This window comes from Pristiophorus japonicus, chromosome 24 (assembly GCF_044704955.1).
Source record: "Pristiophorus japonicus isolate sPriJap1 chromosome 24, sPriJap1.hap1, whole genome shotgun sequence".
Taxonomy (NCBI): domain Eukaryota; kingdom Metazoa; phylum Chordata; class Chondrichthyes; family Pristiophoridae; genus Pristiophorus; species Pristiophorus japonicus.
Genome location: NC_092000.1, coordinates 3,427,591 through 3,440,621, shown reverse-complemented (window position 1 = coordinate 3,440,621; position 13,031 = coordinate 3,427,591). Strand labels below are relative to the sequence as shown.

Sequence of the window (13,031 nt, the reverse complement as noted above, 5' to 3'; positions counted from 1 at the left end):
GTGAGAGGGGAGGGGAGGGGGGAGCGGGCGGGGGGAGCGTGGGAGGGGAGGGAGGAGCGGGCGGGGGGAGCGTGGGAGGGGAGGGGGGAGTGGGCGGGAGGAGCGTGGGAGGGGAGGAAGGAGCGGGCGGGGGGAGAGGGGAGCGTGGGAGGGGAGAGGGGAGCGTGGGAGGGGAGGGGGGAGCGTGGGAGGGGAGGGGGGAGCGTGGGAGGGGAGGGGGGAGCGTGGGAGGGGAGGGGGGAGCGGGCGGGGGGAGCGTGGGAGGGGAGGGGAGGGGGCAGCGGGCGGGGGAGGGGATGGGGGAGCGGGCGGGGGGAGCGTGGGAGGGGAGGGGGGAGCGGGCGGGGGGAGGGGGGAAGCCCGGAGGGACGCGGGGGAGGGGGGAGCGGGCGGGGGGAGCGTGGGAGGGGAGGAAGGAGCGGGCGGGGGGAGGGGAGGGGGTGGGGGGAGCGTGGGAGGGGAGGGGGAGCGGGCGGGGGGAGCGTGGGAGGGGAGGGGGGAGCGGTGGGAGGGGAGCGGGGAGGGGAGGGGAGCGGGGAGGGGAGGGGGGAGCGGGTGGGGGAGGGGAGGGGATGGGGGAGCGTGGGAGGGGAGGGGGGAGCGGGCGGGGGGAGCGTGGGAGGGGAGGGGGGAGCGGACGGGGGGAGCGTGGGAGGGGAGGGGGGAGCGTGGGAGGGGAGGGGGGGAAGCCCGGAGGGACGCGGGGGCGAAGGTGGGCAGCGCTGCTCTCACTTGTGTAACTCTCGCTCCTCCCGCTTACGATGAACGTCTCCCTCTTGCTTTTTACGTCTCTCCTCTTTCAGTTTCAGTCGCTTCTCTTTCCGCTGAAGCATCGCCTGGAGTTCCTCCTCAGTCTTCTGAACTGGGAGAGTGGAAAGGATAAAACACGTTACGCAGCCATCACACAAACATTCCTTTTCTTGAAAATGCTGATTTTACGCTTGCTGGACGTTTGCTTCACGGGACAACCAACAAAACCTCACCCACGTGCCCACTATTTATGTGTCAGCTTCTGCAGTGAGGGTCATTCCACCATGGGGAGCCTCACAGCTCGACCCGTGCACAGAGTGACATGGGGCGTTGGGTAATTTCGCCCTCCCTGACACAGGGCGACACAGTGCAAGCAACATTGCCCAGCATACACGAGGGGCACCATCCTCGCCCGAGTCACAAAGTCGTGGGTTCAAGTCCCATTCCAGGGAGTTGAGCACAAAAATCTAGGTTGGTACTGCAGTGCAGTACTGAAGGAGCGCCGCACTGTCGGAGGGGCAGTACTGAAGGAGCGCCGCACTGTCGGAGGGGCAGTACTGAAGGAGCGCCGCACTGTCGGAGGGGCAGTACTGAAGGAGCGCCGCACTGTCGGAGGGGCAGTACTGAGGGAGTGCCGCACTGTCGGAGGGGCAGTACTGAGGGAGCGCCGCACTGTCGGAGGGGCAGTACTGAGGGAGTGCCGCACTGCCGGAGGGGCCATTTTTCGGATGAGACATTAAACCGAGGCTCCGTCTGCTCTCTCAAGTGGACGTAAAAGATCCCATGGCACCATTTGGAAGAAGAGCAGGGGAGTTCTCCCCAGTGTGATGAGGCCAATATTTATCCCTCAATCAACATCACCAAAACAGATTATCTGGTCATTAATACAATCCTGTTTGTGGGAGCTTGCTGTGCGCAAATTGGTTGCCGTGTTTCCCACATTACAACAGTGACTACTTCATTGGCTGTAAAGCACTTTGAGGCATCCGGTGATCATGAAAGGTCTTCCTCCCTCCCTCACTCCGCAGGGAACTGGATAACCCCACTGAGCCACATGACGTTATTTTTATTTTTGGCTGACGCAGCAACAAAGCTCAAAATAGAGAACATTAAAACAAACTGACTGTCCCCACCTTCAGTCCGACCCAACCATGAGGCCCCGCCCCCGACCGACCAGTTCGGACCCCGCCCCCAACAGGTGAGTCGAGGTCCCGCCCCCAACAGGTGGTTCTACGACAGGTGTCAGATTCAGTTCTTTCACCAGTACTTACTGAAGGAATGGTACATCACTTGTCCATCGCACATCCCTTCCTCAATCTTCACCAGCTCCATGGTCATTCGAGGGCCAATCTGAGAGACACAAGATTTCATTGATACGGTGTTTTACAGGCGATACACGCACACTCAGGGCTGAGCCAGCGAGTACTGTGAGCACAGAATACAGCTGGATAGATAGTAAGGGTGCATCACCCCTCCACATCACGACACGGGTCACTGCATCCCTGGTTAATCTGGACCTTGGTGTCGCCGCGAGCGTAGACTTTTCCCAAAATAGGAAAACACCGGCCTGTGCTTTTACTCTAAAAGAAATACCACAATGTTTGATGCTTAAAGATGACGTGAAAAATAAACGATTTTGGAAACGATTGAAGGTGTGGCCAGAGAATGAGTCAAAGCCTCTCTCCGACTCCTGTCCCTCACCACTCTCTCCCACTACACCCACCGGCTCTGCACCCAGCAGGCCCAGTGCCGACAGACTGGACGTTTGCTTCAGGAAATCCCACCGACCGGCAGTACATTATCCCAGGCACCACCGACATCCAGATCGCCAAGCGGCTGGGGGCAAACCGGACTCCGCTTGTAAACCACATCAAACCAACAACTTGCTCGAGTGCACAGCCCCCCCCACCCCCCCACCTCGGGGCAGCCTTTTCCCGGGCCGCAGCATTTCCCGGGGGACAGCGGCTGGGCTCCAGAACGCAGGAAGGAGCAGTACCAACAGTCTCTGCCGCCTCATCCTCTCCAGCAACGATCACTCAGCAACACAGAGCAGGGGGGGGAGGGCCCGTGGGGATGGGCTGCTCTGCCCGTCTCCCGCTCTCACCCCGTGACTCTCGGGCACCAGCCTCACCTCGAGTGGAGGCAGCAGGCTGCTCGACTGGGCGGGGCCTCACCGCAGCTGAGCCCGGTTCCTGTCCTCGGCCAACACTCACCTTCCCGCCGGGGGCTACTGGACAGCGATCAGCAGGGGGAGCCCCTGGCTGACTTCCCCCATTCCTAGCACAGGGGGCAGTGACAGCAGGGGACAATGGCCACACTGGCCTAGGGGACGTAGTCCTGGAGTCTAACCCCGGACGGCCCGCTGGGTTCAGCGCCACACTGGGTGGGGTACATACTCTGAGCCAGGGGGTGAAGGGCAGCCGATGATGTGGGAATGTGCTGAGCTTCGGCCCGTGCCCAAGCTGTGCCCCCAGGAGGCTGGGATTGGTGCAAAACTGCAAAGGATGGTGGAGACAGACTGAATCATGGCTTTCAAAAAGGGAGTTGGATAAGTACCCGAAGGAAAAACATTTGCTGGGTTACAGGGAAAGGACGGGGAGTGGGACTGGCTGAAGTGCTCTTGCAGAGAGCCGGCACGGGCTCGATGGGCCGAATGGCCTCCTACTGTGCTGGAACCGTTCTGTGATTCTATTCTATGAAAGCTAAACCTGCCCGAACACTGCTGGAATCGGCATAACACCCACTGACCTCGGTGAGTCGGATGGCGCTCTGCTGGGCCTTCAGGTTCCCGCGCCCCGCGTACACCTGAGGCAGCTCGGTTATGTTGTGGTCTCCATCCTGTTCGGCCTCACTCTCCGAGAGATTGGCTCCCCTGAAAAAACACACACCAGGAAAGTGACTCCGAGTCGCTTTGCATTAATGCACAGGGAGTGAGAGGGGAGGGAAGGAGAGCGAGCGGGCGGGGTGGGGTGGGGCGGGGTGAGAGCGAGCGGGCGGGGTGGGAGCGGGCAAGGGCGGGGAGGGGGCCAGCGGGCGAGAGGCGGGGGGGCTGGGGACTGGGCACAGCGAGAGAGCCCGGGAGGGGGAAGGCCGAGGAATTGAAGCGTGCCCGGCTCCCGCTCCGACACTTACTTCATCAGCAGCTCGCTGATATCCTCAAACTTGCTCATGTTGGGGAACCTCTCCTGCAGCAGCTTCTTCATCCCTCGGCTCATCCCCACGGGAACCACCTTAATGGAGCTGGAACAGGGAGCGCGAGAGAGTTACTGCCGCAGTTACACAGGGCCAGGAGGCCGCTCAGCTGCCCCAGCCCGCTCCGCCATTAGACCATGACTGATCCGTCCGCAATTCAAACTCTGCTAATGCTCCGTATCGCGTGACCCCCTGACCCAAAGATCTCATTGACAGCCCTGAAAGATTCAGCTGACCCTCAGCCTTTTGAGGGAGACACTTCCAGATTTCCAGTTAAATGAACTGCTCCCAAATTAATTTGGGGGAGGGGGGGAATCCTGTTCAACCGCCCCCCTCCACCCCGGATGACAAAAGTCCCTCTAATTTTCCTGTGTGCGGTCCCTTTAAATTTGTTACTGCGGCGACAGTGAATGGCCCGCGTGCCCCTCCCGAAAGACGCCCGGTGCGGACCTGAGGGGGAACATTGCTGGGCAGCTGATCCCCCTCCCCCAAACCCAGACCCTGGGGGTGGGGCGTTTACCCACAGACTCAGAAGGAACTTCCCCCTCCCTCGCATGTGACAAAGCCGGGGTCTGAGCCGCTGCTGGTGCTCACTTACTAATGCCGGATGTCGACCGTGTGTGTGGCGGGGTTGTAGTTTATCAGCACGCAGCGCTTGATGGCGTTTAGGCCGACCTGTAAAGGAGACGGACACGACAGGGTTAGGACTCGGCGAGGCGGTGCGCGGGGCGGGCACACGGCCCCAACACACCCGCCCACAGCTCGGGCAGGAGGGGGGGGGGGGGGGGGAGGAGGGCAAGGGCCGTCACAGCAGGATCGAAACCTGTTCTCATCAGACACACGCAGGCCGACCGGCCCCAGTCACTGCACGGCAAGCAGCAACAGTCCCGGCCGATCGAGTCCGGGGTGAGCTCGGGGTCCTGAGGCTGACTGCAGACACCCAGCTCAGATGACGGAATGGAATCAAAGACCTGCTTTTCACGGGTCAGGCGATACAACAACTTGTGTTTATACAGCGCCTTTAATGTAGTGAAACATCCCAAGGTGCTTCACGTATTATCAAGGGAGCCACATAGGGAGATATTACAAAAGCTCGGTCAAACAGGTAGGTTTTAAGGAGCGTCTTGAAGGAGAGGTCGAGAGGTTTAGCGAGGGGGTTCCAGAGCTCAGTCTGCGTTTGAGTTGTTACCCCATTGCCTGAGTCTATGTTGAATGTCCCATTGGCAGATTACCACCCACGGTTACCACAGTGACCATTGGAACGCCTCCTTAATGCAGCTTGAAGCTTGGTTACACTGTGTTTAATTGGACCATTGTGTTGGATACGGATTGGGAGCTCAGGGCCCAGGCAGCTGAAGGCACGGCCGCCAATGGTGGAGCGATGGGAATTGGCAATCCACGGTGAGAGTCGGAGGATATACCTCCCCCTCACTCCATTCTGCGATTTTCACACCAGCCGCTTTGTCATTCTCCCCCCTTCCCCTCCCCCCTCCCCCCCCCCCACCCACACACCCCCCCCCCACCCACACACCCCACCCCACCCCCCCCACACACCCCCCCCCCCCCCCCACACCCCCCCCCACACTCCACCCCACCCCACCCCACCCCCCACCCCACCCCACACCCCACCCCCCACCCCACCCCACCACACCCCCACCCACACCCCCCCCCCCCAAAATTCTCCTACCTTGTAGACGTTGATGGAGGGGAACATGTTCTGGAACATGGTGGCCATCAGCTTGACGTGCATCCCGTCCCCTCCAAAGTTGTTCAGCACCAGCAAAGGGTGGTGGCTAAACTGCTGCTCGTGCATTCGGTGTCTCTTCAAAGACGAGACGATATCCTTCACCAGGGAATACTGGGAATCACAGGAAGCACCGGGTGAGTCCAGGAATACCGCTCGCAACACTTCAAATCCCAGGATGGCGGTGCTCGGGGGCGATGGGAGTGGGAAGAAAGTTGGATTAAACTTCCACCCAGAGGATGAGGGGCTGCAGAGTAAGGTCCCGCGGAGGGGGGGGGCGGGGCATCGCGAGAACCTTGTGCACTTGTTCCATATAGTGCTATAGGGCCATTAATATTCACCGAGTCCCGCACAGGCACATGGGGCTTTGGTTTATCAGAAGGATGGGGCCTCTTGACAGTGCGGCACTCCCTCAGTCCTGCACTGGAGCGTGGGGCTAGATCAGCCTTTCAAAGCCCTGGTGTGAGGCTGAAACCCTCCAGTTGCTGATCTAGAGGCAATGAATCCTACCAACCGAGTCCCGCTGACACTCCGCCTCCCGTAATAACCGAGAGGGGTGAGAATACCAGCCTGAACCTGGCTGCCCTGTGACACATGAGGCAGAAGGAGCCGGGTTTGCTCAGTAACCAGACCAAACACCATTAATACCGACAAAGACACTGGACTAAAGGACCAGGGTCCATCTGGTTGACCTTCAGTCAGTCGCACAACGATGGGAGTTATTGACCAATCACGGCAAGCACTGCATCAAACTCAGGACATTCCCCAGGTGGATTGATCGGACTATCCTGGGGTAATAGACACAAGCCATTTAGCTGCGATTCCCAACACTCGGGCGTCTGAGCTGTGGGACTGCCTGCGACCACTGCCCACGTTGACCATTTACAGTGAGGCTGTGAGGCAACTGAACGGTGCACACGTACCTGGCGAACTGTGAAGGTCAGCGTGGGGCCCCTCGGCAAACGAGCCATTTTCTGAAGGGGGAAGTTGGAAAAAGAAAATACAAGTTAGTGGGGACAACACTGCGCATTTATGGTCAGCACTCCCCTCCCCCACACATTTATGGTCAGCACTCCCCTCCCCCACACATTTATGGTCAGCACTCCCCTCCCCCACACATTTATGGTCAGCACTCCCCTCCCCCACACATTTATGGTCAGCACTCCCCTCCCCCACACATTTATGGTCAGCACTCCCCTCCCCCACACATTTATGGTCAGCATCCTCCCCGCCCCCCCCGAACCAGCGGCATCACTCCCAGGGCGGGAGGGGGCGGCAGGTATCCGGTTTCCGTGGCCTCCGTTAGTCTGGTGTCGGAACTGGATGCGAAAACAGCAATTCCGAATAAATCACTGTCCGCTCTACCCTCCGCGCTGTGGGGGGGGGGGGGGGGAGGGGTATTTATAAGAACATAAGAATTAGGAACAGGAGTAGGCCATCTAGCCCCTCGAGCCTGCTCCGCCATTCAATGAGATCATGGCTGATCTGGTCGTGGACTCAGCTCCACTTACCCGCCCGCTCCCCATAACCCTTAATTCCCTTATTGGTTAAAAATCTATCTATCTGTGACTTGAATACATTCAATGAGCTAGCCTCAACTGCTTCCTTGGGCAGAGAATTCCACAGATTCACAACCCTCTGGGAGAAGAAATTCCTTCTCAACTCGGTTTTAAATTGGCTCCCCCGTATTTTGAGGCTGTGCCCCCTAGTTCTAGTCTCCCCGACCAGTGGAAACAGCCTCTCTGCCTCTATCTTGTCTATCCCTTTCATTATTTTAAATATTTCTATAAGATCACCCCTCATCCTTCTGAACTCCAACGAGTAAAGACCCAGTCTACTCAATCTATCATAAGGTAACCTCCTCATCTCCGGAATCAGCCTCATGAATCGTCTCTGTACCCCTCCAAAGCCAGTATAGCCTTCCTTAAGTAAGGTGACCAAAACTGCACGCAGTACTCCAGGTGCGGCCTTACCAATACCCTATACAGTTGCAGCAGGACCTCCCTGCTTTTGTACTCCATCCCTCTCGCAATGAAGGCCAACATTCCATTCACCTTCCTGATTACCTGCTGCACCTGCAAACTAACTTTTTGGGATTCATGCACAAGGATCTAAAAGAGTTTCATGCACAAGGACCCCCAGGTCCCTCTGCACCTCAGCATGTTGTAATTTCTCCCCATTCAAATAATATTCCCTTTTACTGTTTTTTTCCCAGGGTAGATGACCTCACACTTTCCGACATTGTATTCCATCTGCCAAACCTTAGCCCATTCGCTTAACCTATCCAAATCTCTTTGCAGCCTCTCTGTGTCCTCTACACAACCCACTTTTCCACTAATCTTCGTGTCATCTGCAAATTTTGTTACACTACACTCCGTCCCCTCTTCCAGGTCATCTATGTATATTGTAAACAGTTGTGGTCCCAGCACCGATCCCTGTGGCACACCACTAACTACCGATTTCCAACCCGAAAAGGACCCATTTATCCCGACTCTCTGCTTTCTGTTAGCCAGCCAATTCTCTATCCATGCTAATACATTTCCTCTGACTCCGCGTACCTCTATCTTCTGCAGTAAGCTTTTGTGTGGCACCTTATCGAATGCCTTTTGGAAATCTAAATACACCACATCCATCGGTACACCTCTATCCACCATGCTCGTTATATCCTCAAAGAATTCCAGTAAATTAGTTAAACATGATTTCCCCTTCATGAATCCATGCTGCGTCTGCTTGATTGCACTATTCCTATCTAGATGTCCTACTATTTCTTCCTTAATGATAGTTTCAAGCATTTTCCCCACTACAGACGTTAAACTAACCGGCCTATAGTTAACTGCCTTTTGTCTGCCCCCTTTTTTAAACAGAGGCGTTACATTAGCTGCTTTCCAATCCGCTGGTACCTCCCCAGAGTCCAGAGAATTTTGGTAGATTATAACGAATGCATCTGCTATAACTTCCGCCATCTCCTTTAATACCTTGGGATGCATTTCATCAGGACCAGGGGACTTGTCTACCTTGAGTCCCATTAGCCTGTCCAGCACTACCCCCGTAGTGATAGTGATTGTCTCAAGGTCCTCCCTTCCCGCATTCCTGTGACCAGCAATTTTTGGCATGGTTTTTGTGTCTTCTACTGTGAAGACCGAAGCAAAATAATTGTTTAAGGTCTCAGCCATTTCCACATTTCCCATTATTAAATCCCCCTTCTCATCTTCTAAGGGACCAACATTTACTTTAGTCACTCTTTTCCGTTTTATATATCTGTAAAAGCTTTTACTATATGTTTTTATGTTTTGCGCAAGTTTACCTTCGTAATCTATTTTTCCTTTCTTTATTACTTTTTTAGTCATTCTTTGCTGTTGTTTAAAATTTTCCCAATCCTCTAGTTTCCCACTAACCTTGGCCACCTTATACGCATTGGTCTTTGATTTGATACTTTCCTTTATTTCCCTGGTTATCCACGGCTGGTTAGCCCTTCTCTTACCGCCCTTCTTTTTCACTGGAATATATTTTTGTTGCGCACTATGAAAGAGCTCTTTAAAAGTCCTCCACTGTTCCTCAATTGTGCCACCATTTAGTCTGTGTTTCCAGTTTCCAGGACGGGGCGGGACAACGGAAGTGCGACAGAGAACTGGAAGAAACCTCCACAGATCCAGCACTCGAGCAGATTTCCCGTCTTCCTGGCTCCCAACTCAATGATAGCCAGAACTCACCACGTGGGGAGTGTTAGCGATACACAGTACATCACTTCATCCCCAGTCACAACAGGCTGGAGAGGGAGGGGAGAGGGAGAGAGGGAGAGAGGGAGAGAGGGAAGGGGGAGAGGGGAGAGGGGGAGGGCAGCTTTCGCAGTAACCCCACTACAACCAGAAAGCAGAGAGTAATGGTGACAAAAGATCGGTCTTGTTTCAGGTGTAAGAGTCTCAATAATTTCATACGTCTTTATATAAAATTTCTCGCTTGTGCAATTCACGGCCACTTCCCCAAACTGCATTTTGGAAGAAAGACTCCGCTGACGATATTTGGAATAGGGTGGAACTCCTAGCGCGGAGTAAAGTGCAGATAATCCGTCTCTGTTCAGGTGAAATGTCCGAGAGAGAGAGACAGAGACAGGGGGGGGGGGGCGGGGGGGAAGAAAGAGAGAGGGGGGAGAGAGACAGAGACACAGAGAGAGAGAGGCAGAGAGAGAGAGAGAGAGAGAGAGAGAGAGAGAGAGAGAGAGATCTCACAGTCCACTCCAATGATCGAGATATGCTCATTAATTGCGGGTGAATTTGGTCTCATTTTTATCACAGCTTTTGACTAATAATGAAAGACATCTTTTGATATTCTCTTGTCTCAGCAAAGAGTGGGTAGAGCTGGTATCCTGAATCTCTGCTCGGTCAGAGAGGTGAACAAGCGGGAGCTCCTATTTCCGACTCGACTCTCCCCTCACAGGCAGGCATTCCATGTTGAGAAAGTTTCAACATGTTTATTATTTTGAAGTACTGATGGGAAATGATCTGTTCATTACTAAATAAGCCTGATTGATCATTTATAACAGAGTCTGACAGTTGGGGTGCAGTAGTGTTGTACTGGTACTGATGGTAATCGAGAGGTCGTGAGTTCAAATCCCAGCACGGAAAGTTGTGAAATGTGAATTCAATAAAACTGATCATTTTGTTTGACTCTTAAAACACCCTCTGAAGTCACCTCGCAAGCAATGTTCCCTAAAAATTTTTTAGGTGCGCGGTCCCTTTAAATTTGCTATGCGGCATCTTTTCCAGTGGAACAGCTGGTGAGCGGCCTGCACAGGACTGGACCCCTCCCCCCGATCCCTGCATGGGACGGGAGCCCCCCACCCCCCCCGATCGTTGCGTGGGACCGCACGATCCCCGCACAGGACCCCTCCCCCCGATCCCTGCATGGGACGGGAGCCACCCACTTCTCCCCCGATCATTGCGTGGGACCCCACGATCCCTGCACAGGACTGGACCCCCTCCCCGGCCCCTTCATGGGACCCTACAATCCATGCCCAGCCGTGTAGCTCAGGGGGAAGGTTGCTAGCAAGCTAACCAGTTGAGTAGGGATGGGACAATACTTGCGACCTTGCCAGGGTCTTCTACACCGTAAGAACGAATTTAAACACAAATCAGGTGCTGGCGATGGAAATTCTGATGTTGATCTCGGCGATAAAGAGGATCATTACTCTCTCTGGGCACAGCACCTCTCGTTACATCGTCGATAAAGTCACGTTTCAGTGGATAGAAGAATAGGCACAAGAATCAGTAAAGTAACTATAAAGTTTAGGAGAAAGAGGAAGAAAAATCTCCCCCTGGAGGAAGATCTCCAGCATACTTACAAAGTTTAAGTTTGTCGATGATTTGGAAAAAATTAAGAAATGGGTCACACCAAGCGGCCCAGCCACGGAGACAAAATCCTTCAGCAAATTCTTCTTCCGCACCTAGTGACAGAGTGATGTCGTTAACAGGAAAAAGAGTCACTGGGCGTACCGAACACACTGGCACCAATATTGTACAGCAAAATCACACACTTCAATGTGCCGATACACCTCCTGTGTGATCCACTTAACTCATTAATTCTAACTGCTCCCACCCCGAACCAGCGGTGGCTGACCCGTGAACACCTGTAGCTCAGTGTGTGACACACAGCTCAAACCTTCTCTCCAGTCACATCCCAAACATGGGGTCCACAATCTGCAAGTGTGTTGCTGGCTGTTCTCCCCCCAACCCCACAGTTCTAGCAGACTCACAAAACTTTCATCTTTCTCCGATCTCCCCTCTCGCCAAGTTGCAGACCAGTAACCTGTTCCCAGAGACAGTCACAACCTACGTATGGGGCATCACTTCAGACAAAGGGTCCCCTACTGTCGGCTCCAAATGTAGTCCCCAGAATAACGGACGCCAGGTGGCTGGGACACTGCCTCAGTGAGGCCCAGGCTGACAAGAAATACATTCAAATTCCCAGAACAGTTTCTAGACAATTACATAGTATTTACAGCCCAGAAACAGGCCACCCAGCCCAACTGGTCTACCCCGGTGTTTACGCTCCACAAGAGCCTTCTCCCACTCTAACTGATGCGTCAGTGGGCAGCACTCTCGCCTCCGAGTCAGAAGATTGTGGGCTCAAGACCCACTCCAGGGACTTGAGCACAATAATCTAGGCTGACACTCCCAGTGCAGTGCTGAGGGAGCGCTGCACTGTCGGAGGGGCAGTACTGAGGGAGTGCTGCACTGTCGGAGGGGCAGTACCGAGGGAGTGCTGCAGTGTCGGAGGGGCAGTACTGAGGGAGTGCTGCACTGTCGGAGGGGCAATACTGAAGGAGCGCCGCACTGTCGGAGGGGCAGTACTGAGAGAGGGCCGCACTGTCGGAGGGGCAGTGCTGAGAGAGCGCCGCACTGTTGACATTAAACCGAAGCCCTCTTGGATGGAAATAAAAGATCCTATGGCACTATTTGAAGAGCAGGGGAGTCCTGGGGCTTTTATTTATCCCTCAATCAACATCACTAAACCAGATTATCTGGTCATTATCACATTGCTGTTTGTGGGAGCTTGCTGTGCGCAAATTGGCTGCCGCGTTTCCCACATTACAACAGTGACTACACGCTAAAAGTACTCATTGGCTCCAAAGCGCTTTGGGACGTCCGGTGGTCGTGAAAGGCACTATATAAATGCAATTCTTGCTTTAGTTCATCTCATGCTATCAGTATATCACTCTAATCCCTTCTCCCTCAAATGTTTCCCCTTCAATGCAAAGGAACAAATCTCAATCCCCAGGAAAGATGACAAGCACCCGCTGACCGATTCCACTGGTAACCAGTCTGTGGGGAGGGAAGGGCTCACACTTCCTGTCTGGGAGACCCAACATGCTGCTTTTAAGGCCCAAGCTTGCTGCCTGCTAATCACTTGCTGATGGATCTGTCCACGGATTTCCGGCATTGCGGGTGATCTCAATCACCAGATCTCCCGGGCTGGAGCTTCCTCTGAACCTTCATCTCGCGAGGCAGCACGAGACTCACCTTGAGTGTGCGGGCGGTGAAGGGCTCCATGATCCGCCTCGTGTCTGTGATCAGCTGTTGCACATTCTGCCCCACTTGGCCTCGGTTGAAGACGAAGGAGTGAGGGACATTGGCAAACTCCTCCTGTGCGATGTGAATCGCATTTGCACGCGCCTTCTTCTGATTCTTAGTCTGAAACAGGATTTAAACAAATTCATCTTTAACGTTAACCGGGGAAGTTAGAATTACAAAAAATATCCAACAACAGCTGCCAATAATTTACCAGCAACACAGTACAACCGAGGACAGGGTATAGCTTTCTACTGAACTGCCTCAAAGCTCCAAACCTG

The 13,031-nt window shown here is 54.5% G+C and overlaps 1 protein-coding gene across 1 annotated transcript in view; it reads right to left on the bottom strand.

Annotated features, from left to right (window-relative positions):
• ppan (peter pan homolog) overlaps positions 1 to 13,031 on the bottom strand; it is a 41,978-nt gene that overhangs the window by 27,336 nt on the left and 1,611 nt on the right. The window contains exons 2-10 of the mRNA XM_070867406.1: positions 12,703 to 12,873; positions 11,025 to 11,126; positions 6,610 to 6,660; positions 5,630 to 5,800; positions 4,541 to 4,617; positions 3,883 to 3,990; positions 3,499 to 3,622; positions 2,022 to 2,100; positions 733 to 862 (exon numbers count right to left, since the gene is read on the bottom strand). Coding sequence (XP_070723507.1) covers positions 733 to 862; positions 2,022 to 2,100; positions 3,499 to 3,622; positions 3,883 to 3,990; positions 4,541 to 4,617; positions 5,630 to 5,800; positions 6,610 to 6,660; positions 11,025 to 11,126; positions 12,703 to 12,873 — 1,013 coding nt within the window. The remainder of the gene's footprint in view (positions 1 to 732; positions 863 to 2,021; positions 2,101 to 3,498; positions 3,623 to 3,882; positions 3,991 to 4,540; positions 4,618 to 5,629; positions 5,801 to 6,609; positions 6,661 to 11,024; positions 11,127 to 12,702; positions 12,874 to 13,031) is intronic.